This window comes from Protopterus annectens, chromosome 10.part0, assembly GCF_019279795.1.
Source record: "Protopterus annectens isolate FY-2018-M chromosome 10.part0, PAN1.0, whole genome shotgun sequence".
Classification (NCBI taxonomy): Eukaryota; Metazoa; Chordata; order Ceratodontiformes; family Protopteridae; genus Protopterus; species Protopterus annectens.
Genome location: NC_056744.1, coordinates 1,795,624,831 through 1,795,651,436, shown reverse-complemented (window position 1 = coordinate 1,795,651,436; position 26,606 = coordinate 1,795,624,831). Strand labels below are relative to the sequence as shown.

The 26,606-nt window shown below is 43.1% G+C and overlaps 1 protein-coding gene across 5 annotated transcripts in view; it reads right to left on the bottom strand.

The window, feature by feature from the left end:
• FBRS (fibrosin) overlaps positions 1–26,606 on the bottom strand; it is a 1,655,257-nt gene that overhangs the window by 11,812 nt on the left and 1,616,839 nt on the right. For all 5 annotated transcript variants that reach the window (XM_044086630.1, XM_044086634.1, XM_044086633.1 and 2 more), the window contains one exon: positions 10,811–11,033. In XM_044086630.1, the coding sequence (XP_043942565.1) occupies positions 10,811–11,033 (223 nt within the window). The remainder of the gene's footprint in view (positions 1–10,810; positions 11,034–26,606) is intronic.

The window sequence follows — 26,606 nt, the reverse complement described above, 5'->3', positions numbered from 1 at the left end:
AAGCAGAGTGCAAATATCTATGCTACAGGAGACACACCTGGAAAGAACTGAACATGTGAATTTGATAAAGAAAGGTTTTCAGGATGGTTATTCAGCAGAATATCTTGGGCAAAGGAAAAGAGGAGTACTTGTATTAATTGCAAGAGGAGCTCCAATAGTGACAGAAGAGGGGGAAAAAAAAAAAGACAATGCAAGATATATAGTACTAAGGGGCTACTGGCAAGAGAGAAGGATTACACTGGCATGCATCCATATTCCACCTAAAACTGCTATAATGGAGCCTGAGAAATATCAGCTTCTGTCTGAAATATATATGGAGAGGGGAATTTTTGATTGATTTGCAAGATGTGTCTGGGGGGAAAATAGGAAAAAAAAATAAAAAGGAGGGTAGAGTTTTGAAGAAAAATATGAAAATGTTTTTGACATGGAAGATTAATTGATTTATTTTATTTTGAGAATTTTTATATTATATTATGCTACAAGATAAAAAAAAGCAGCTGCTTAGAAGTTTCTTGTACGTTTTTAACATGTGCATTTAACTAATGGCTTTGAAACATAACCAATAAAACAATAACTATTTACCAATAACAAATAAAATAAAAAAAATAAAAGGCTGACCTACTTTCCCAAAAGAAAAAATCAAAAAAAAAAATGGGTTAGTTGCCCTCAGTCGTCCTGCGTCGGTTGCGGTCTCCTCTTCCATGACGTCAAGTCGGCAGGAGTATAAAACATGCAGCCGATGCCATTTTCTTTAGTCTTTCTTGCTGTACGGGGCCTGAAGCAGAAGCATTTCGCAAGTGCTGGTTGGCCGACTATTGAAATATTTGCGTTTGAGTTTCAGAACCGAAGTCTTCAATAAAGCTAAGTACTCCGTTGGGGAAACTTTTTTCTTGCTTTTTACCGATGTCAAAAAAAGTTAATAATTGTATTACTTGTGGGAAGCAAATACCTCATAAGGATTTCCATTTATACTGTACTCCTTGCCTAGGTCCCGATCACAACGTGCCTGGCTGTCGGTTTTGTGCTAAATTTAACCAATGCACTATTAAGCGTCAGTATATTTTTGCATCTAAGTATTTTGGAAAAAGATTTAATTATCCAGAGATGTCATCGGATAGCAATCCGACTACAGGAGTACATAAAAAGCGCAAAGAAAAGGACAGAGAACGGCAGTCGAGATCCAAAACTGATGAAGCTTCTCCTAAGCCAGTCGCCGGTACTCAGTGAAGCGCTTTCGCAGACCCTGATACCCGCTACCGTAGAGTCGCAGGCCTCTACCAACACCCACGTGGAGTCTGGCATGCCGCAAGATACTCAAGGTATTGGACCGACGGCTGTATCTCCCTCGGATGGGTCTGGAGCCACTGAGCAGTCACCGGCTTCTAAGGGTGTATTCAGACCTCAACATTTTTATATCAAACCGACGAAAGCTGCAAAACCAAAGGCAAAGACACCTTCTAAAACTAAAAAAAACGACGCCTGAGCCACGTGCACAGGCCTCTATGCTTAAAAAACAGATGATCAAAATGGCTGAAGACCTTAATACCTTGATCAGGGGTAACCATCCCCCTCCAGATAAGAGGCCAAGGCAAGACACTGACTATGAATCTTCAGATCAGGTTTCTATTTCTTCTGATGCCTCTTCTGATCAGGAATTCTTTACCTCCCTATGAGGATTCTGATGCTGAGGAGTCTATTCCATCTGCATCTCCTCCTGAGATTATTAATTTGGAGAAACCTTGCATACTTTAAGGGAGCATTTTCACTGGGAGAGTCAAGACTTCTCAGAATCAAAAAAGAGGCTCAGGGATTTCCTCCTCCTCCCTCACAGGCCTTTAGCCATTTCCCCTGTGCTAGACATTGTGGATGATGTTTTTTCGGAGTCAAGCCTGACCCCTGACACTCTACCTCCGGCTCCCAGTAAGCCTGACGGGTATTACAGGGTCCCTGACTCTCAAATTTTTATTTAGAAACCCTGCTGCTGATCCTGAAACGATTTCACAGAGTCTAAAGGGAGTTAAGGCCTCAACAGCAAAAAACCCTACCCCCTTCAACAGAGATTCAAGGGCGCTAGACAGATGGGGAAAAAGGTTTATACATCTGCAACCTTGGCAATTAGGGCCTTAAAATGTCAATTTCATATGCTTAAGTACCAACAACATGTTATGGGATTGCTGAAACAGAAAATTATGTTGATTTCAGAATGTGCAGAAAATAAGGAATTGCAGGAATTATTGCATGCAGCTGAACAAGCTGGAAAGCGTACTTTGCAATGTGGTTTTGATTCTTTAGAGGCCTCCTGCAGGGCCGCAACTGGATCTGTGATTAGGAGGCATGCCTGGTTAAAGGAACAACATTTGCCTGATCATGTCAAAGGTAAACTACTAGATGCACCTTTACAACATGATTCTCTGTTTGGTATTAAGGCAGAAGAGGTTTTAAAGAAAATGGAAGACAAAGCTAAGCGTCTATGCAAACTGTTAAAGATTTCTTACAAATGCAGCCACCTAGAATCAGTAGACACTGGCCTACAAAAAATTGGTCCTTTCCTGTGTCAGACAGAGCTCAAAGGGGCAAATCCAGATGCCCTAAGGGTTCCAGGTATCAGGCTCAAGACTCATACAGGTCAAAGCAATGGGGCGCATCCACCTCCAAATCTGGAGGGGATAAAGCACAAACCTACAGAAAGCAATCCCAATGACTTCCCTCTGCCTACACCAAGCACTTATCTTTTGGCAGCACTTGTAGGAGGACAATTAGCACTTTTTGCTCAAAATTGGCAGTTAATAACCCAGGACAAGTGGGTACTGAACATTGTATCACAGGAATACAGATTCCCTCTGCCAATGACAAATGGATGGCCAGACCTGCCAAAAAAACAATGGACAGAGGCACAGAAACAGGTTATGTCCCTCATGGATATGGGGGTCATTCAGTCAGTACTAGAACAGGAAAAAGGACAAGGTTTTTACTCAAGACTGTTCTTGGTACCCAAAAAGGACAAGGCCTGGCGGCCAATACTGGATTTATCGATTCTGAACACATACCTGGACATTCCAAAATTCAAAATGCTCACTTTGCAACAGCTTCTGCCCATGCTGGACAAGAATGCTTGGCTGGTGACTTTAGACTTAAAAGAGGCATGCCTGCATTTCCCAATAAGACAGTCGTGCACAAGATACCTCAGATTCAAGGCTGGCTTAATGCATTACCAATTCACTGCACTGCCCTTTGGCTTATCTACTGCGCCCAGGGTCTTTACAAAGTGCCTGGCACCAGTAATTGCAATTTGCAGACAAAGAAGTATTCAAATATATCTTTACTTGGACGACTGTCTCATTCAAGCAGAGAACAAAGACACTCTTCTAAGACACATGGCGTTTGTGAAAAGGCTTCTAGCATGTCTAGGGTACACAATAAACGAAAAGAAATCACAACTGGTACCCTCTCAAAAGATAACACTCCTGGGTGGAAGCTTGCATACAACTGCCCAGATGGCTTATCTCACCCCAGACAAACAAAGGCAACTGACTACTTACTTCAAACTGATGGCAACAAAAACCCAGTCTTCTGCAAGACAAATTATGCAGGCTCTGGGCTTTATGGCATCCTGCATCCTAATTCCATATGCAAGACTGCATATGAGGAAACTTCAATGGTACCTAAAAAAGCTTATGGAGTCAACATTCATACAGTCTGGAAACAATGATTCCTCTCATCCCCTGCCTGCAACAGGAGTTTCTGTGGTGGGCAAAGGCCTGTCACCCAAACATGGGATGGCCCTTCACTCTACCCCCTGCCAGCCAAACCTTAACAGAAACATCAGATTATGCCTGGGGGGGGGGCCACATGGCAAGAAGATGCATTCAGGGCATATGGGCACCAAATCAAATGCATCTACATATCAACTAGAAATAGATGCTAGCTGTTCAAAATGCCCTAACAGCCTTCAAGGACTTACTTCATCCAGGACAACTACTGATAAAGACAGACAACACCACAGTCATGTGGTACATAAGCAAGGGGGCACACAACATACCCCCTTTGTAGATTAGCCATGGCACTGTGGGACACAGCTTTGACCAACCAAATAAATCTTCACGCTCAATTCCTGCCAGGAAAACAGAATACTCTGGGAGATGATTTAAGCAGAAACCGGATGGATCCTCACGAGTGGAAACTAAATCCAGAAGTATTCAGCATGATAACAAAGAAATGGGGGAGCCCAGACATAGCTCTATTTGCTTCTCCTCAAAATTTTCAATTGAAATGATTCTGCACAAGGACTTATCACAGCCAAGCATGGAAAGTGGATGCCCTATCCTTCAGTTGGTAAAACCTGTCAGTTTACGCCTTTCCTCCTCTGCCTCTTCTATCCAAGGTCCTCCTTAAAGTCAGACAAGAGAAGCTGAAGATGATATTAATTGCCCAGGACTGGCCCCGCCAATACTGGTACACAACCCTAAGGAACATGTCTCAATACCCAGCTTGGACCTTGCCTCAAAGACCACTATTACTGTCCCAGCAAAACAATCGGATCCTGCACAATCAACTACAGACTCTGAACCTGGCAGCATGGCTAATCATGTAATCATACGAGCGACACCACTCAGTAAAGCTGTGATGGATGTCATTTTGGGAGCCAGAAAACCTAGTACTAAAAAATCTTATGCTAACAAATGGAAGAGATTCTGTGCTTGCAATCAAGCACAAGGAACTGATACAGCAGAACCAAATATTCCTCAGATATTACAATACTTAACTGAGATGCTTGACAAAGGCCTATCTTTCTCATCAATCAAAAATCCATGCCTCTGCCATTTTGGCTCATTACAATACAGAGCCACCTATCTTTTCTCATCTTTTACTAAAGCAGTATCTTAGAGGAGCCCAAAACCTAAGGCCTCCTAGAAGATCACCATTATCTGCATGGGACCTCAATTATGTGTTGGAAAAGCTCACCCTGCCTCCATTTGAACCAGCCACTACCGCGGATATAAAGTTCTTATCATGGAAGACAGCTCTGCTACTAGCAATTACTTCAGCAAGAAGAGTTTGAGCTACAGGCCCTCATGGCTGTAGAGCCTTTTATCATATTTTACCCAGACAGGGTGTGTCTCTGAGGACAAATCCTACTTTTATGCCTAAGGTGGTTTCCAGTGTGGCTCTTAAGCAAATTATTCATCTGCCAACTTTTTATCCAAATCCACAGAACAAAGGGGAGAGAATTCTGCATTCCTTGGATGTACACAGATAACTAAGATTCTACTTGAGCAGGACAAAAGCTCTAAGAAAAACTGAGCAATTACTGGTGTCATATGCTGTAGGATCAGAGGAAAAGGCTATCTCAAAGCAGACAATTTCAAAGTGGATAAGCCACTGCATCTGTTTCTGCTACTTACACCATGGTAAACCTGTGCCCAAGGGCATTAGGTCTCATTCCACCAGAGCAGCAGCAACTTCAGCAGCCTTTCTCAGAGGAGTACCAACCAAAGACATTCTAGAGGCTGCTACTTGGAGTTCTGTTCACACCTTTACAAAGCATTACCATTTGCCTCTCTACTCTAAGTCCAGGGCAGGCTTTGCCACTGCAGGGCCTTATAGCTGCACCTAATGCTGTTTAGCTCCAGCCTCCCAACCATAGCTTTGGGATTCTACCCAAATGTAATGACTGCAACAGTGAAACAAGAAGAACATAGTACAGTTGTGTACACTTACCATAAATGTAGATGTTACAGTGTATTCACTGTTGCAGTCCAGGTTACACTCTCGCCATCCCCCTGTCATTCTACTGTTTATCTTTCCTTCTCTATCTTCTACAACCTATGTGGTGTATTTGTTTGTAGATGAAGGTAAAGTTTATATGGATGCATGTATATAGATATATATAATATTGCTACCTTTTTGGGGGCACCTGACATCGGGGGCAAGAAAAACTAAAGAAAATGGCATTGGCTGCATGTTTTATACCCCTGACAACCTGATGTCATGGAAGAGGAGACAGCAACCGACGTAGGACCCAAGACTTTGGAATTCAGGCAGGCTGAGGGCAACCTGCCAGCAGATTACCCAAATGTAATGACTGCAACAGTGAATACACTCTAACATCTACATTTATGGTAAGTGTACACAACTGTACTTTTAGAGCCAGGGTGGAGATAAAGGAAAAGAAGATATGGTTAAGAAGTAATAAGAATTATTTAGAGGGACTGAAATGTTACATTGCAAAATAGAGGGAATCTCTCAAAACAAGAGAAGTAACTGCAGAATGCTAAACAGACAATAAGGATTACAATGACAATATGCATGAGTTTAGAAAGATTGCTGTTAAGCCAATGTTTTGGATAATAATTCTAGAGCACAAAAACTTTTAACACAATGACTCAGGTTAACAGACCTTGGAAAGGGCCGTTACCAAGCTTAAGGAGCCTATAACAAGAAGATAAGATATCCTGTAGAAGTATTAGAAATATTTTGGAAATTTTATGAAAGTTTGTATCAAACAGAGAAATATGGGAAGCAATAAAATGTACAAATGGAAAGGTTTACGGAGGAATTAAATATACCAAGGTTAAAGGTAGATGAAGCTCAATTACTAACAGGATAGGAGGAGTCTAGATAAAAATGGTTATATATTACCAATCTACAGGAACGTTCCCAGGAATAGATGGTATTCCTGTGGAAGTTTGGAAGGAAAAAAATTATAAAGATCTGAAAGGTTTTGTTTAACAGCATTTTAAAAGGAAAAGTACCAGCATCCTGGAAAAAAGTGATGGTAACTGTAATACCTAAAGAGGGTAATGATCCATCTGATCCAGCTTTCTACAGGCCCATTTCAATACTAAAGCACGATTATTGAGCGTTTACGTTTATAACAGCTAAAAGAATGGCAAATGTGATACCAAAATTGATAGATATAGCTCAATGCTGTTTTCTGGAGTGGAGGCTAGCATCTGACAACATTAACAGAACAATGATGATCCAGAGAGAAGCAGAATGTAAGAAAATACCACTGTTACTGGTGGGTCTTGATGCAGAGAAAGCATTTGACAGAGCAGGCTGGGACTTCATGAGCAGGGCAATGGAAGCATTTGCTTTCCCTGATACAACTATAAGGTTGATTAGGAGTATATATGATGGATTGGAGGTGAAAATTGAAGTGGGTAGGGTTCCTCTATAATAATTTCTGCTTGAGTAGAGGAACCAGGCAGGGGTGTCCTCTTTCCCCTTTGTTGTCTGCATTACATTTAGAACCACTGGCAAAGAAAATAATGGACTCAGAAATTCAAGGATATAATTGGCATGGCAGTCTATTTGCAAATGATATTATTTTATACATGACAAAACCAGAAAAAAGCACTTTATTTTTATGGAACATTTTAAGATGGTTTCAATTTTTTTCAGGATACAAAATTAATGAAGCTAAAAACAGCCGATGGTAGTAAATTATGTATTCACACACAAATTGGTCCAACAATATCTATATTTATGGGAACATGACAAAATGAAGTATTTAGGAATATGAATAAGAAATGACTCTGTTGTGGCAGCTAAGGATATGCGGGAAGAGACTAAACAGAAGATAATACAAAAACTGAAAAACTGGAGGCTTTGTTATATGGACAGCAAGATACAAGCAATTAAAGTGTTTTTAGTCCCTTTAATCTTATACACAGGTCAGGCATATTTTTATCAACCAGAGGAGAAGCTGTGGATAGCAACTGAAAGGGAAAGATGGCAAGGGTCAAGTGGGATAAGCGGATTCCTCCAAAAGAATTACCAAATTTGAGGCGGTACTTTAGAGCAGCACACTTAATGCTCCTACATGTAGCACAATCAGAAAACTATAATTCAAAGTGGAAAGGTATGATGATGATACAGGAGGGAAGCTCAGGAAACAAGGAGGATTGGGATTTTGGATGTAGATCTTTAAGGAGAACGACAACAATCATACAGAATATTATATTCATAAAAACAGCAGGGAGTATTTTAAGAACTAAACCAAGGGAATGGGGAAGAGAGATTCTGCTATTATGGAAGACTGCAGTTAGGGATACAGACAATAGGCAAGAGGGGCTGGAATTTATTGGAGAAAACTGGCAAAGGAACCAAGGTACTGGGAAGCAAATAACTTGAAAGGGAATAAAATGAGAAGACCTCAAGAATTTACTTCAACTGCAGGTTAGAGACTGCCTTCACTATCAAGGACTGACACCAGAGTATAGGAAAACAAAGAAAGGGGGGGGGTCTTGTATGAAAGGGCAGCACTGGTAGAGTTTTTAATAAAATCTAGAAAAGAAGCTGCCGTTAAAAAAGGCATAATTAGTAGAGCACACAACATATTGCATGACAACTATAAGAATCAATCAGAGGAGCTTAAAAGGATTAAGGATTGGGAAGAGATATTGGATAAGCAATTCACAAAGACTATGGGGATATATGTACATCTCCCAAACAAGAAAAATGTCTAGAAGATTGAGGATCTTTGCCTGGAAGTGTTTACATAGGTATTTTTATATCCCACATATACTCCAAAGAATTTTTCCTCAGGTAGACAGCAAATGTTGGAGGTGTGATGTGAAAGAAAGAGGCAGTTGGGAACATTTTTTGGGAGTGTAATGAGTTGGCAGACTTTAAAGATTCCATGTGGACCACTCTGTCAGAAATCCTAGGTGAGCGGAATGGTCTGACTAGGGAGATGATTTTTTGGAGCTACGATACAAAATCAGAATTGCTTAGACATAGTAAAGCCTTGCTGAGTAATTATGGTGGCTGCCAAAAAAGCAATTATTAGAAAATGGAAATTAAAGTCTAAAGCAACTTTATTAGAAGTGAATATAGTAAAACAGATAAAAACTGGAACTGGGATCTTTAGAAAAGGGAAGGAGCAAGCTACACAGGAAAAATGGGAATTGTGGGAACAATATATGCAGAGAAGGAACGCGGTTTAAAAGAAGTTAGGATCTGAATGAACTGTATATTGCTTAACTGACAATGACTGTTTACATTATAAGTGTTTTCAACTACAGTGTTGTTTCAATGCGGTCTGTGATACATAATGTTTGCAACTAAAGTGGTGTCAATATTTTTCATTTATACAAATGCAAGATTGCCTGTGTCATATGTGATAATTTAATAAAGATATATATTTTTTAAAAAAATGTACAGTGATCATACAATAGTACCTAATCATGCACAAGTTATGTCCCAGGAACGACACTGGGAAGATTAACCTGCAGTACATTGTTCCACTTACTGTCAACAAACATTCCTGAAACAAGTTCCCACTATGTAGAGGTGAGAAACTCCTTTTGTGCCACCTCAATTACTTCTAAGTGGAGCAGAAGTCAAGACTAGAATCAATCTGAAAGGAACTCTGACATTTTGTGAACTACTAAGCTTTGCACTTGTTGATAAATAGGTAAAAGAAAAACTTAGTGAAACAGTTCTGTCATATGACGGTGACTACTTTTTTACTTAACTTTCAAAGCTCTCGCCATGTGTTAAAACTGACTGTGTATATACAGATTGTGGTACACCTGATTAAAACTGCTATTCAGTTAACTGCCTTAAACTGACACTTTTACACCACGAGGGGCCAAGCACCTTACACCCCCATTTTTGACTGCTGCCTCCTCTACTACATAACATGACCCTATAGTTGCACATCATCCGGAGACATTACATCAGCAGATTCAATTAATTTTGATGGAAAGGACTCAACATCATGGTTTACTCAAATGCAACTCAAATAAACAGCAGCAGTGCATATTAACTGAACTTTCAGAACAGTAAAAACAAAAATAAAAAATAATTAATGACTTTCTGCGCATTATTTAATATCATCTATGGACATTGGTAGAACACTTACTTCTAATGGCAAATGTAGCACCAACCATAATGTCAACTGCAGTAATGACGCAACAAAACAATGCCACAGAAGAGAATAGACAGATTTTACACCGATTATGGTGGCTCCATCTGTTCAGTTTTACAAGTCTAACATTCTTGGGTCTTTTAACAAACTGTAAATGATGGGTCAAGTTTGCACACTTGCACATGTAAAATATATACTGACATGCACTGGCTCACCTTGGTCACTTTTTTACTGGTGTATCAGAATTTGTTATACGGTTAAGATCTTGTGCCTGACCTACGTCAGTTATATGCGAGTGCTGTCTCATAACTAGCTGCAGCGTTGACACCATGGAGTGCGTCACAGAGCTGCTCAACATCTGCAGAAAAACGCTGATGAAATGATGTAGGAGAAAGGGACTAAACTATAAAAACAAGGGATCCAAGTAAGCTAAATATACTGCAAGAGGGTTTATTTAATTTCTGAAATGTGTATTGTAGCAACTTAGAATATCACAGTGGTTATGTAAACCATTACAATAGTTTAAAAACTCAACTTTGGAGCTGTAATATGTGTTAAGAGTACAGGAAACCGTAAAGAAAAGGCTTAGTGCAAGTCAGTATATAAATGATTTGTAACTACACTAATATAGCAGAATTTCTCCATACAACATTGCTGCCAATGGAGTTGAATACTAATGGTACAGAATCCAACTATGGGCCTGCTCACTGGACGCATTGCACCTTCAGTGATAGAAACAGATTCCAAACAAGAGTCTCAAATTATATCAATTTGCTTAACTATTGTGCTAAAGTTTCCTTTTGTCATCCATATTTTGGAAAAAGCCTTGCTTTAAACTATGGCTAAACAATGGGTTTACTCACAGCTGTACTCCCATCAATAGTTAATTCAATGCTCTTTACAAACACAGACTATATTGCAGCTGCAGCTCACCTGTCCTTCTCATCTTTTACAGCCACTACTTCTCTTTTATCTACCTCACGCTCCCTCTCATGACAGTTTCGCTCTGCATCCCCAGGTTTAACCCAGGGTGCAGCTGAGGCTGGTGGTGTGGGGAAAGATGGTGGCGTCCGATGAAGGCGATTCCAGGAATCATGAATGCTGCCATACCCCTGTGCATTTGGACTTTCCTTGTGGCCAAAAACTGTGCTAGATCCTATACCAAGAAAGAAAAATAAAGCATTTCAGTAAGCACTTTAACAAGCATGTGGAAAAACATGCAAAACATCTCAACAATGGCTGAAAAAAATTAACATTATCTGCAATCAAAATATTAGCTTCACATTAAATTGTGGCATCTACAGTTCTATTACAACTAGGGATATCAAACCAGGAATTATACAAAAACATTACAAATACAAAGACACAGCATGTAGTAACACCACTACCTCTAAACAATCTCAAATTAATGGACAAGCCGTTACAGTCGAAACTGATACATGAGTAAGATGCCAAAAAATGCAAAACAACTATCAACTGTTACAAGATGGCAATACACGTTAACAAACCATGCACTAGTTTTGTTATTCTTTTGGTGTCAAGCTACTAGAGTTCTTGTACTTGTGCCAAAATAAATAAGGACACTGGCTCAACTAACTGCCTTGTTTCTGATAAATGCTCATCTGAGCACTCCATCTGAAGCCAGGTCCTGCAGTGGATAATTATGTTAGGGCTTGAGGCTTGTGCTCGTGCCTTACCTTCCTTTGTGAACACCTTAAAACTGCTCTCACATCTCGGCATAAGTGCTGACACGTCACAATATATTAAACTAAAACACTCAACATACAGTTAACAATAAAAGTTGGTGCTGTGGCAAATGCCACTCCAGCAGATCAAGCGGTACAGTCAATACTTTCATAAGTTAATTCAAGATGGCTTCTGTGAAAGAAAACTTTTGTATACCAATTCAAAGATGTAACTTAACCAAATATACCTTTAGTAATATGCTCTCTGCATGACTGATCTGTCAAAGAAGGGAACACCAAGCACTTTATCATGAGTATGTTTCATAAGAATATGATACAAATATCAGGAGACAGTACAGTTATGTAAAATCTTACCATAACAGTAGATGCCCTTCATGTCACTGTTGCAATATTCATAACATTAGGGATCTCCTGCCTATGTGAAATGCAGCCAGTATATCAAAGTCTTAGGTTGTTTTAAGGCACACCGTATGTCAAATATATGCTCCTCGCGTAGCGTAGGACAAAGGTGATGTCCGAAGTACCATCTTTGGAACTGAAAGCCCCAGTAGGAACATCAGTCCAAGGAAAACCTAAGAGGTTACTAGTACATCCAGAAGACAAATAGACTAGGGGAGGAGGGAGGGAGTGAATGATGCAACAGTGAAGAGGACATCTACCATTAGTTTACACAACTGTACTATGCCCTTCCATTTTACTGTTGCGGTATTCATAACATTAGGGAGAGTGCCAAAGCTCAGAAAGAAACTTGGGAGGAGGAAGGACCAACAGAGCTCTCTAGGAAGCCATGAAAAATGGCCCTAGCAAAACTAGCTCTAGCTCTGAAATTCCATTGAACTTCTGCTTGGTAAAAGTATGCTCAGAAGTCCAGGTAGCTGCCTCAAGAATTCAGTTAGTATACAAACCCTTGAAAAAAGCACCAAAAGAAGCCACAGCTCTAGTAGAATGAGCATTAACAGAATAAGGAAGGCTCTTACCATGTAAAGAGTAACAAAGAAATAGCATTTCAGATCTAAGAAGAAGAAATAGTCCTGCTTAGATAGAGCTAATCCCAAGGATCTGGGATGAAAGGAAACAAAGCTGATCAGATTTCCTAACAGTCATATTCTTATCCAAATAAAATCTCTGCTGTCTATGCACATCCAAAGTGTGCAGCACCTTCTCACTAGCAGATTGTGGAGAAGTTAAAAAAAATTGGCCAAATGAATAGCCTTGTCTTAGTGACAACTCATTCACCACCTTGGGCATAAAAAAATATTAGTACGCAAGGACACCGTGTCCTTATGAAGTACCAATAAAGGAGGACAAGCTATAACAGCTTGAAGCTCAAGCACCCATCTGGCAGAAATAAGGGCTAACAAAAAAACAGTCTTCCAAAAGCAATTCTGCAAGGAAGCTGAAGCCGCAGACTCAAAAGGAGCCAGAGTCAATTTTTCCAAAACAAAAATAAGATCCCATGGAGGAACAGGCTTCCTGGGAGGCCTACTATGAAGGACACCTTTAAGGAACTTCAAATCTAGAAGCTAAAGGAGGAGATAAAGGCAGACACAAGCAGAGACAGCTGATAAGTGGGCCTTAACAGAAGAATAAGCCAACCCAGCATTGAGCAAGTAACACAGATAACACAGAACCAAAGGAACATCCACAGAAAGTGGATCCAGGTTATGAAAAAGACAAACAGAAAACCTCTTCCATTTGGATAATAACATTTCCTAGTAGTGGGTTTCCTGGCCTCCTGCAGGACCCTAAGCATGTCCTCAGGAAAAAAAAAAAAGGTATACATGTATAATCAAAATCCTATCACCCACATAATCAGATGAAGAATGGACAGGTGGGGATGGATGAGAGATTCCTCGTCTTGTGTGAGTAGGTCCACCCTTTGAGGTAACTCCTGATGGCTGCTCTCGGCTAAATGAAGAAGAGGGAACCAATGCTGTCTCAGCCAAAAGGGAGTCGCCAACAGGATTTGGGGGGTGTCCTGTTGAATTTTGAACAGGTCTTTTGGAATTACGGGAAGGGCAGGGAAAGCATAAAGAAACATCTCTTTCCAAGAAAAAGAGAGGGCGCCCACCTTCCACACCAGTGGACCTGGACTCAGGCACAAAATAGAGGAAGTTGTCTGTCCAGAGGGTAGGCAAAACAGATCTATTTGACGAGTACCCCACTGGTGGATGTCGTCCTAATCCTGAAATATTCACAATCCTGAAAGTACAGTTTTGTACCTACCATAAATGTAGATGTTCAAGTGCTAATACAGCTGCAGTCATAACAGATGGGTTCTCCTGCCGTCAGGCGGGTCCTCGGTTGGCCGAATTCCAAAGTCTAGGTCCAGCATCGGTTGTCGTCGCTTCTTCCCTGACGTCAGTGCGACAGGGGTATAAAGGAACCAGCCGACGCCATTTTCTTCAGTTTTTCTTGCCCCAGATGTCAGGTGCCCCCAGAAGGAAGGCAATACATAAATACATAAATTTGTGTAATAATGCAGTGCAATATAATCAAAATACAGTAGTTGCAAGCAAATACATCATAAATGAATACCCCAATCAAGCTGTATGAGGATGTGTTAGCCTATAAGCCTGTCCCAAGAGGGGAAGGAGGGAGGGAAACCTGGACTGCAGCTGTATTAGCACTCGAACATCTACATTTATGGTAGGTACAAAACTGTACTATGTTCATCGTGCATACAGCTGCAGTCATAACAGATGGGTAGAATCCCAAAGCTAAGAAAGGGGTGGAAGGCACTAGGTGGAACTAGGAGGAGCCAAAATGCCCTGCAAGACTGCAGTGGCAAAGCCTGCTCTAGATTTGGAGTATAATAGCAGGTTGTAATGCTTGGAGAAGGTATGCACAGAACTCCAAGTGGCTGCTTCCAAAATATCCTTGGTAGGAACTCCTCTGAGGAAGGCTGCAGAGGTGGCTGTAGCCCTGGTGGAATGAGTTCTAATGCCTGTAGGAACAGTTTTGCCATGAAAGGAATAGCAAAAGCGTATGCAGTGGGCTATCCATTTTGAGATTGTCTGTTTGGAAATCGGCTTCTCTTGAGCTCCTACCGCATAGGCCACAAAGAGCTGTTCTGATTTTCTGAAAGGCTTTGTTCTGTCCAAATAATAACGCAGCTATCTGTGGATGTCCAAGGAATGTAGTAATCTCTCCCCTTTGTTTTGAGGATTAGGATAAAAAGTAGGTAAATGTATGGCCTGATTTAAAGCTACCATGGATTCCACTTTAGGCATAAAAGACGGGTTGGTTCGTAAGGAAACTCTGTCCTGATGGAAGATGATAGGCTGGACAGCCATAAGAGCCTGTAGTTCTGAAACTCTATGAGCTGAGGTGATAGCCAGAAGGAAAGCTGTTTTCCAGGACAAATATTGCAAATCTGATGAGGCAGCTGGCTCAAAGGGAGGCAAGGTCAATTTTTCCAGAATGAAATTAAGATCCCAAGCAGGTATTGGTTGTTTCCTTGGAGGCCTTAAATTCTTAGCCCCTCTGAGGAACTGTCTTAAGAGAGGGTGAGAGAAAGGTGGATCAGTGTTGTATTCTGCAGAAATGGCTGAGGCATGTATTTTGATGGTGGAGAAAGAAAGTCCACTGCTTAGCAGTTCAGCCAAATATTGTAGTATTTGAGGTAAATTCAGTTTTCCAGGATCCTGGCCCTTTTTCTCATTCCAGACACAAAAACGTTTCCATTTTGCAGAGTAAGCTTTTCTAGCTGATGGCCTTCTGGCCTCCAAAATGACATCCTGCACCTCCTTGGAGAGTAGGGTCTGTTGAGATGCAAAGGAATCTTCCATGCGGCGAGATTGAATGTTTTTAGCTGGCTGTGAAGAGTTTTGAAACTGTGCCGAGTCAGAAGAAGAGGCATTAGAGGCAGGGTCCATGGTGGGGAATGAGTCAGGCTCCTCAGGAGTGGGTACCAGTGTTGCCTTAGCCAGTCCGGAGCAATGAGAATCATCTTTGGTCTGTCTGCTTTGGTCTTTAAAAGAACTTTGGGCAGCAGAGGAAGAGGAGAGAAGGCATAAACTGTCATTGATGTCCAACTGAAAGAAAGAGCGTCCAATCTCCAGGCCTTTGGATGGAAGATCCTTGAGCAGAATTTTGTCAACTGATGATTCTTGTGGGAGGCAAAGAGATCTATGTCTGGCCTTCCCCATTCTTGGATTATTTCTGTAAAAACTTTTGGATGCAATTTCCATTCGTGTGGATCTGTCATATTCCTGCTTAGGTTGTCTGCCAGCGTGTTTTCCTTGCCTGGCAAGTACTGTGCTTGTAGTTCCATTTGCAAGTCCATGGCCATGTTCCAAAGTGACATGGCTAGTCTGCATAGGGGGCAAGAATGTGTTCCTCCCTGTTTGTTTATGTACCACATAACTGTGGTGTTGTCCGTTCTTATCAATAATTGACCTGGTTGTAGAAGGTCCTTGAAAGCTATAATAGCATTTATTACTGCTAGCATTTCTTTTTGATTGATGTGAAGGTGCTTTTCTTTTTGGGACCATTTGCCCTGAATGCACCAATCTGTCATGTGCGCCCCCCAGGCATAGTCCGAGGCGTCTGTTGTGATGACTTGATTTGCTTGAGGCTTGCTGAATGGAAGACCTGTGTTTGTTTGACATGCTTGAGCCCACCACAGAAATTCCTTTTGCAGACATGGAATCAGTGGTATTATTGTTTCCAAACTGTGGCTGTGTTGAGACCATATGTTTTTCAGGTACCATTGTAGTTTCCTCATATGCAGCTTTGCATATGGGATTAGTAAGATGCAAGATGCCATGAATTCCAGAGCCTGCAAGATTTTCCTTGCAGTCAGCCTGGTGCAATTTGCTAGTGTTCTGAAGTATTGTATTAGTTGCCCCTGCTTCTCTGGCGTGAGGTAGGCCATCTGGGTGTTTGTGTCCAAATTGGCACCCAGGAAAATTATCTTCCGAGAGGGTATTAGCCTTGATTTCTTTTTGTTGACTGTGTATCCCAGAGATTTTAATAACATTATTACATAAGCCAGATGTTTCAGAAGAATGTGCTTGCTGTCCGCTTGGATCAGGCAGTTGTCCAAATAGGGGTATATTTGTATCCCTTGAAGTCTGCAGTAGGCAATTACTGATGCCAGGCATTTCGTGAATACTCTGGGCGCAGTAGATAAGCCAAAGGGCAATGCAGCGAATTGATAATGGGTTGAACTGGCAAGAAATCTGAGGTACCTTCTGCAATTTTGTCTGATTGGGACATGCAGGTATGCCTCCTTGAGGTCCAATGTTACCAGCCAAGACTCCTTGCCCAGCATGGGAAGAAGTTGCTGTAGAGTGAGCATCTTGAATTTTGGTACGAGTAGAAATGTGTTTAGGATGGATAGATCCAAAATAGGTCTCCAATCTTTTCCCTTCCTTGGCACCAGAAATAGCCTGGAATAAAAACCTTGACCTTGTTCGTGCGTAGGTACCTCTTGAATAGCTTTCATGTTTATGAGATCTGTAATTTGCTTTTGTGCCTCTGCCCTTTGATTGTGTGGCAGGTTTGGCATGCCTCTCATTTTTGGAAGGGTGTGAAAATGGAATCTGTAGCCTCTGTTTATAATGTCCAGGATCCATTTGTCCTTTGTGACAACATGCCAATTTTTTGAAAATAATGCCAGCTTTCCTCCTAAGGGGGCTGCCATTTGAAACCTGGTTGGCATGCAAAGGGGAAAGTCATTGGGTTTGCTTTCTGAAAGATTGCGAGTTGTCCTTACCACCTCTTCGTGTAGGAGCTTGCCATTGTCTGCCTCTCTACGATCCTTGGGATTGTCCTCTGCCCCTCGGGCGCCTGTATCTGCCTCTTTGGGGTCTGTCTGTGGCAGGAAAGGACCAGTTTTTGGAAGGCCAATTTCTACTAAAACGTGGGGGTTGAACCTGTAGAAATTCTCACACAGTTTGCATTGATTTAGCCTTTTCCTCCATTTTCCTTAATACCTCCTCAGCATTAGCACCAAATAGTACATCCTTTTGAAGAGGGGCGTCTAGTAATTTAGCTTTGACATGATCAGGCAAGGCTTGTTCCTTGAGCCAGGCATGCCTACGTATGACTGATCCTGTAACAGCAGCTCTACATGAGGCCTCTAGAGCATCAAAACCACATTGTAAGGTATGCTTACCCACTTGTTCTGCACTATGCATCAAATCCTGCAACTCCTTCAAGTCTGGTTGTTCAGGTTGTGACATTTTACTCTTCAATTGTGATAACAAAAACTGTTGGTATTTTAGCATATGAAACTGACAGTTTAAGGCCCTCATGGATAAGGTAGCCGAGGTATATACCTTTTTTCCCCACCTTTCTAGGGATCTGGAATCTCTCTCGGAAGGCAATGGATTTTTGGCAATGGAGGCCTTAATTCCCTTGGGCCCCTGTGAGATGGTTTCTAGGTCAGCAGCATGGCTTTTGTAAAGAAATTGGTGTGAGTCAGGAACCCTGTAGTACCTGTCAGGCTTAACTGGAGCTGGAGGTAGGGAGTCCGGGTTAAGGCAGGCCTCCGAGTAAACATCATCTAGGATGTCCAAGACAGGAGGTATAGCCAGAGGCCTATGCTGAGGTAACAAGAGAAATTCCCTGAGCCTTTTCTTGGAATCTGAATAATCCTGTCCTTCCCTGTGGAAGTGTTCCCTTAAGGTATGCAAAGTTTCCCCAAATGAGTAATCCTCAGGGGGGGATGCAGAAGGGATGGACTCCTCCGCATCAGAGTCTTCAAAAGGGGAGTAAGAATGTTCCTCATCATCGGAGTGCTCTGAAATAATGGAGCCCTGATCAGAGGAGGGGGAATCTTCCTCCACTCTGGGCCTTTTGTCCGGTGGGGGCTGAGAACCTCTGATTAGAGTAATAAAATTCTCAGCCATTTTAAGCATCTGTTTCTTAGGCATGGGGCCTGGAGATGGGCCCTGTGTAGCTAGTCTCGTAGAGTGCATGGTTGCTTTAGACTTGGTGAAGGCCTTGATGGAGAAAGAAGAGGAAGGTCTGAAGACACCTTGAGTGGAGGTGGACCTGTCCACATTCTGAGTTTCAACGCCAAGAGTGGCTTCGGTATCTGTAGTCGGGGTGTAGGCCGAGGAGCCTGCGACCTCGGGCACAGGAGACACCGTCAAAGAAGTGTCGTCGGTAATCAGGGGTTGCGGAGGCGCCTCACTGAGAACCGGACCACGTGTAGTCGGCTTTGGCGTGGTGTCGGTAGAGGCCGCGGACCTTGTGTGTCGGTCCTTGCCTTTGCGTTTTTTAGAGAAAACCGGAGTCGGAGTATCCGACGACATAGTATAGTTAAATGCTTTCCCAAAATAATGCTGGGCGAACTCTGCCCGATGCTTAATAGTTGTTTGTTGAATGTAGCAGAAAAGCGACAGACCGAGACGTCGTGGTCTGGGCCTAAACAAGGTATACGGAGGGAATGGAAATCCTTCTGCGGTATTTGCTTCCCACAAGAAATACAATTATTAACTTTGTCAGACAGTGGTCTGAGGCAAGAAAAGTTTCCCCAACGGGGTACTTAGCTTTTAAGAAGACTTCGGTTTCCAAATTTCGTAATTTCAGGAGCTGTCCGACCGGCACTTGCGAACTGCTTCTGCTTCGGGCACCGCGTGGCAAGAAAGACTGGAGAAAATGGCGTCGGCTGGTTCCTTTATACCCCTATCGCACTGACGTCAGGGAAGAAGCGACGGCAACCGACGCCGGACCTAGACTTTGGAATTCGGCCGACCGAGGACCCGCCTGACGGCAGGAGAACCCATCTGTTATGACTACAGCTGTATGCACGATGAACATCTTCATAATCCTGAAGTCCAAAATCTTGAAAATTCAAAATCCCAAAAACTCATAATACCGAAAAAACACAAGATACATATACTAGCTATAGACAACACAAACCATATGACATTCCACCAAATATAAGCAGGGGGACAAGCCCCCTCTGCACCCCCCATGTAGGGGGGCTGTGCCGCCCACACCCCCTGCTACTTAAATATATCAACTCCAAGATTGCACTTCACTACATTATCATGAGTTATGCTGTAGTATAGCAAGTTAAAAGGGAACATTACTAAGGTTACAACAGGCAGTCATGAAACATGTGATGGTATGTTTGCCATTTTCTTCTGTGGAGTGCAATCTTGGAGTTCATATATTTAATTAGAATGGGGTATGGGGGACGCAGCCCCCCACAAGGGGGCTGCAGGGGGGCTTGCCCCCCTGCCAATACTTGGTGAACAGTGCTATTATTTGTCTTGCATGTGTTTCTGAGAGTCCTTGTAGTGGAAGACTGTCATTATTTGTGACCTGTATATTTTCAGTATTTTGGGATTCAGGATTCTGAGTTTTCAGGACTGTGATATTCCAGGATTCTGAAGTGAAACCCCAGAAACACATCCCTGTGAAGCATCCATCTGTGGGACTGAGTTAAGGACTTGCGCAGTGTGTCTGCCACAATCTTTTGACCCGAGGGAATGCAAAAGTACAGTTTTGTACCTACCATAAATGTAGATGTTCGAGTGTATACCCTACTGCAGTCATCACACTTGGGTTATCCTGTCGTCAGGCGGTCCCGCAGTCGGCCTGAATTCCAAAGTCCTGGTCCTGCGTCGGTTGCCGTCGCTACTTCCCTGACATCAATGCGCCAGGGGTATATAAGAGGCATCCGATGCCATTTTCTTCAGTTTTTCTTGCCCCAGATGTCAGGTGCCCCCCAAAAGGTGGTCAGTAGATAGTACCAATAATAAAAGTTTAGCACAGACAAAACATCCCTCCAGCTATAAGCAAATACACCACAAAGGTTGTATCAGATTTTAAGGAACTGAAAGGTTTCAGTTAGGTCAGAGGGGATGGAGGGAGGGTAACCTGGACTGCAGCAGGGTATACACTCAAACATCTACATTTATGGTAGGTACAAAACTGTACTATGTTCATCGTGTTACCCTGCTGCAGTCATCACACTTGGGTTGAATCCCAAAGCTAAGGATGGGAGGTGGAGTCAAACAGGGTTAGAGGAGGCTAGAAGGCCCTGCAAAACTACAGTGGCAAAGCCAGCTCAGACTTAGAATAAAGTGGTAAGTGATCGTGTTTGGTGAAGGTGTGTACTGAACTCCAAGTTGCAGCTTCCAGAATATACTTGGTTGGCACCCTCCTGAGGAAGGCTATAGATGTAGCTGTTGTCCTGGTGGAGTGGGGCCTTACGCTAGCAGGAAGTGGTTTTCCATGATGTAAACTTTAAATCAGCTGAGAAAGCTGGCTCAAAAGGTGGCAGCGTAAGATTTTCCAGAACAAAGTTGAGGTCCCAAGTTGGTGTTGGTGCTGTCCTAGGAGGCCTAATGTTTTTGGCCCCTCTGAGGTACTGCCTTAGAAGTGGATGTGAAAATAAGGAGGATCCGTGTTGTAGTGAGCTGAAATAGCTGAGGCGTGGATTTTAATAGATGAAAAAGAAAGTCCTTTGTGTAACATCTCGGTTAAATATTGTAGAATCTGAGGTATGTCCGGCTCAAGGGTATTTTGGCCTTTAGCTTGGTTCCAGGCGCAAAATCTTTTCCATTTGTCTGAGTAGGCTTTCCTGGTTCTGGGCCTCCTGGCCTCCAGAATGACATCCATAACAGCTTGTGAAAGAGGAGCTGGCTGGTTGCTTAGGTGATTTGCCATGCAGCCAAATTTAAGGTTTTGAGCTGGCTGTGTAGAATCTGACTGTCTCGCTGTGTGAGCAGATGAGGAATTTGTGGTAAAATCCATGGTGGGCCGTGGGCCATGCTCCTTAGTAGTGGGTACCAGTGCTGGCGTGGCCAGTCTGGAGCAATGAGTATCATCCGGGGACTCTCCATCCTGACTTTCAGCAGCACCTTTGTGAGAAGGGGCAATGGAGGAAAGGCATATACTGTCAGCATTTACAAACTGAATGAGAGTGCGTCCACTTTCCAAACCTGATGGTGAAATGTCCTGGTACAAAATTTTGATAGCTGATAGTTTTGGGGTTGGCAAACAGGTCTATGTCCGGGCGCCCCCATTTTTGAGTTATCATTGCAAATACTTGTGGATTCAGGTTCCACTCGTGGGGATCCATGATGTTCCTGATTAGGTTGTCTGCCCATGTGTTCTTTTTTCCTGGCAGGAATTGAGCTTGTAATTGAACTTGGTAAGCCAGTGCTATGTTCCACAAGGTCATTGCTTGCCTGCATAGAGGGTAGGAGTGTGTACCCCCTTGCTTGTTTATGTACCACATTACTGTGATGTTGTCTGTCCTTATTATAAGCTGTCCTGGATGTAAGAGGTCCTTGAAGGCTGTCAGAGCATTCTGTACAGCTAGCATTTCTTTTTGAATGATGTGCAGATTTCTTTGATCTGCAGTCCATATGCCTTGAACGCACTGTCCTGCCATGTGTGCTCCCCAGGCATAGTCCGATGCATCTGTTGTCATAGTTTGCCTGGCTGGGGGTAAGGTGAAAGGCTGACCCTTGTTGAGGTGACATGCCTGTGACCACCATAGAAAATCCTGTTGAAGGCAGGGAATGAGAGGTATCATTGTTTCCAAGCTGTGGCTGTGACGAGTCCATATGCTTTTCAGGTACCATTGTAATTTCCTCATATGCAGTTTTGCAAATGGTATTAGTAGTATGCAAGATGCCATGAAGCCCAAGGCCTGCAGATTTTTTCTTGCAGGGAGTTGGGTCTTTGTTGCCTTTATTTTGAGACATTAGGAATTGCTGGTATTTCAGCATGTGAAATTGACAATTTAGTGCTCTCATAGCTAGAGTAGCTGAGGTGTAGACCTTCTTCCCCCCACCTATCTAGTGCTCTGGAGTCCCTTTCAGAGGGCACAGGATTTTTAGCCATACTAGCCTTAGCCCCTTTGGGACCCTGGGAGATTGTCTCTGGGTCAGCAACAGGGCTTTTGTAAAGGAATTTGTGAGAGTCAGGCACTCTATAATATCTGTCTGGTTTGGCTGGAGCAGGAGGCAGAGAATCTGGATTTAGACTAGATTCTAAGTAATCATCATCCGCAATGTACAAAACTGGAGGGATAGGCAAGTGGTCTGTGCTGGGGGAGTAAAAGAAACTATCTGAGCCTTTTCTTTGAGTGTGAGTAGTCCTGACCTTCCCAGTGGAAATGTTCCCTCATGGTATGTAAGGTTTCCCCAAAGGAATAGTCTTCAGGGGGAGAAACTGAGGGAATGGAATCTTCAGCATCAGAATCTTCATAAGGGGGAAAGGAATAATCCTGTTCCTCAGAGGAGCCTGAGGAAATAGACACTTGATCAGAGGAGGCATAATCCTCCTCTTGTCTAGGCCTTTTGTCTGGGGGGAGGGGGGGAACCCCTGACCAAAGAAATCAAATCTTCAGCCATTTTAAGCATCTGTTTCTTGGGCATGGGGCCTTGAACTGGAGACTGATGTACAGTCTTTTTTGGTTTTAGAGGAGTCTTAAGCTTAGGATAAGATTTTATGGTGAGTAGTCGGTTTGAAGACACCTTCTGAAACCGAAGGTGTTTCCACAGCACCGGCTTCTCCTTCTGCAATGTTGTCGGTAGGGCCTAAAGAAAATGGCTGCATCGGCCTAGAACTCTCAGCTTGAGAATCCGAAGCGGTCTGGGGTTGCAATTCTGTGGTCGCCAGGGGCTGCGTAGGCACCTCACTGAAAACCGGAGAACCGGAGACCAGCCCAGCTGAGGCCTCTGAGTCTGTTTTGGATCTAGGCTGCCTGCCTTTATATTTGCATTTTTTATGCACGCCGGTAGTCGGTTGCTCAGACGGCATAGTGTAATTAAATTTCCTACCGAAGTAGTGTCGTGCGAAATCAAAGTGTCGCTTTATAGTTCGTTTATTGAACCTAGCACAAAACCGACAACCAGTGATGTCGTGGTCTGGGCCTAGGCAAGGTATACAATAAGAATGAAAGTCCTTATGAGGTATTTGCTTCCCACAAGAAATGCAATTGTTAACTTTTTCTGACATAGGACTGAGGCAAGAAAAGGTTCCCCAACGGGGTACTTAGCTTTGAAGACTTCGGACTGAAATTCAATTCGAAAATCTTAGGTGTCGGCCGACTGGCACTTGCAAACTGCTTCTGCTTCGGGCACCGCATGGCAAGAAAGACAGAAGAAAATGGCGTCAGATGCCTCTTGTATACCCCTGATGCACTGATGTCAGGGAAGAAGCGACAGCAACCGACGCCGGACCAGGACTTTGGAATTCAGGCCAACTGTGGGACCACCTGACGACAGGATAACCCAAGTGTGATGACAGCAGCAGGGTAATACGATGAACATCTGCCTGATACTTGATACTGGACAGCAAGATTCCATATCAGGAGTGTCAAATGGCAAAGATACGATCTTGATCCACCCTGTTTGTTTACATACCACATCACTGTGGTGTTGTCTGTAAATACCTTGAGAGGGCCCATGGAGAAAAAGAGGATGAAGAGCCAGAAGAGCCAGCAGAAGGGCTCATGCCCCTTCTGTTGAGGAGGAGACCAGACCTCCTGCACCTTTAGGGAGGCAAGGGCTGCTCCCCATCCCACGTTGGAAGCGCTTATTACCAGCTCCTGAGAGGGAAGAGGGGGATAAAATGGGAGCCCTGGATTTAAGGACACCTGCTAGATCCACCAGTGGAGTTCGTCCCTGAGACAAAGCAGAAGAGGAACTACTAAGGGACGAGCATGCTGAAGCAAAACTGACTTCAGGAACCACTGAAACTTCCTCATGTGAAGTTTGGCTAGAGGGAGCATAGGGGTGTCATGAAACCTAGACCTCTCAAACTCCCTGGCTGTAATGGAAGCCAGATGAAGAAGAGTTTGAAAGAAGGAGATAAGGGTAAAGGCCCCAGCAATGGCACTGTCTGAATCCTGCAACCTGGAAAAAATGGTCCTGAGAAGGAGACAGAGAAGACTTTTTGAAGCTTATTGTAAACCCCAAGCTCTGAAGAACAGAGATGGCAAAATGGAGATTTTGCAACAGAATCTCTGGAGGAGATGCCTGAAACAGCAGGTTGTCCAAGTAAGGAAATACTTAGATTCCCTGAAGCCTGCAAAAAGCAACCACAGGAGCGATGCATTTGGTGAATACCCTTGGAGCAGTAGAAAGGCCAAAGGGCAAAGCAGAGAACTGAAAATGCCAGGAAGCAACAGAGAAATGCAAAAACTTCCTGAAAAGGTGATAGATCGGAATAAGGAGATAAGCATCCGTGAGATCCATAGACACCATATAAGCCTGAGGAAGCAAGAGAGGGAACAGTCTGAAAGGACATCTGAAAAGTGGGCACCTTCAGAAGTGTGTCTAGATGACAGGTCTAAAAAGTACAGTTGTGTACCTACCATAAATGTGGATGTTAGAGTGTATTCACTGTTGCAGTCGTTACACTTGGGTTATCCTGCTGGCAGGCTACCCGCAGTCGGCCCGAATTCCAAAGTCTTGGTCCAGCGTCGGTTGCTGTCGCCTCTTCCCTGACATCAGTGCGCCAGGGGTATAAAAGATGCAGCAGACGCCATTTTCTTCAGTTTTTCTTGCCCCAGATGTCAGGTGCCCCCAAAAGGGTAAGCTACAAATTTTGCAAATAAAAATGTATGCACTAACATAAACATTACCTTCATCTACAAGCAAATACACCACATGGGTTGTATAGAATAGAGAAGTACAGATAAGTTCCAGCAATGTAAGGGGGATGGTGGGTGGGTAACCTGGACTGAAACAGTGAATACACTCGAACATCTACATTTATGGTAAGTACACAACTGTACTATGTTCATTGTGTTTCACTGTTGCAGTCATTACACGTGGGTTGAATCCCAAAGTTGAGGTTGGGTGGCTGGGCCTAAATAGAATTAGGAGTGGCTATGAGGCCCTGCAGAACTGCAGTGGTGAAGCCTGCTCTGGATTTAGAGTAAAGAGGTAAGTGGTAGTGCTTTGTAAAAGTGTGCACTGAAGTCCAAGTTGCAGCCTCCAAAATGTCCTTGGTTGGTACTACTCCGAGGAAGGCTGCTGAAGTGGCTGCTGCTCTGGTTGAATGTGGCCTAATGCCCTTAGGCACTGATTTGCCATGTTGTGAATAGCAGAAACGAATGCAGTGGCCTATCCATTTTGAAATAGTCTGCTTTGAGATAGCTTTTCCTTGCAATCCTGCAGCATATGCCACTAAGAGTTTCTCAGTCTTTTTGAAAGCTTTGGTTTTGTCCAAGTAGAAGCGTAACTGTCTGTGTATGTCCAAAGAATGCAGAAGTCTCTCCCCCTTATTCTGAGGGTTTGGATAAAAAAGTAGGCAAATGAATGGTTTGGTTAAGAGCCACACTGCACACTACCTTAGGCATAAATGTTTGGTTTGTCCTTAGAGGAAACCCTGTCCGGATGGAAAATTATAAAAGGTTCCACAGCCATTAGTGCCTGTAACTCTGAGACTCTTCTTGCTGAAATTACTGCTAGGCGCAGAGCTGTTTTCTATAAGAATTTTATCTCAGCTATATTGGCTGGCTCAAAAGGAGGCAGTGTGAGTTTTTCCAAGACAAAACTGAGGTACCATGCAGGTACTGGCACTCTCCTTGGAGGTCTTATGTTTTTGGCCCCTCTGAGGTACTACCTTAGCAGTGGATGTGAAAAAATAGGAGAGTCCATATTGTAATGAGCTGAAATGGCAGAGGCATGGATCTTAATTGATGAGAAGGATAGGCCTTTGTCCAGCATCTCAGTTAGGTATTGCAAAATCTGAGGAATATTTGGTACAAGCGTGTCAATTCCTTGTGTCTGGTTCCAAGCACAGAATTTCTTCCATTTTTCTGCATAAAACTTTCTGGTGCTGGGCCTCCTGGCCTCCAAAATAACATCCATAACTGCTTTAGAGAGGTGTGTTCTGAATGGTTACATTATCCACCATGCAGCCAGATTTAGGGTTCTGAGTTGACTGTGCAGGATCCGATTGTTTTGTTGGGTCCGTAAATGAGGAATTTGAGGTAATGTCCAGGCTGGGCCTTGAGACAAGCTCTTTAGGATTGGGTACCAGTGCTGGCGTGGTCAGTCTAGGGCAATCAGTATTCATTTTTGGTTTCT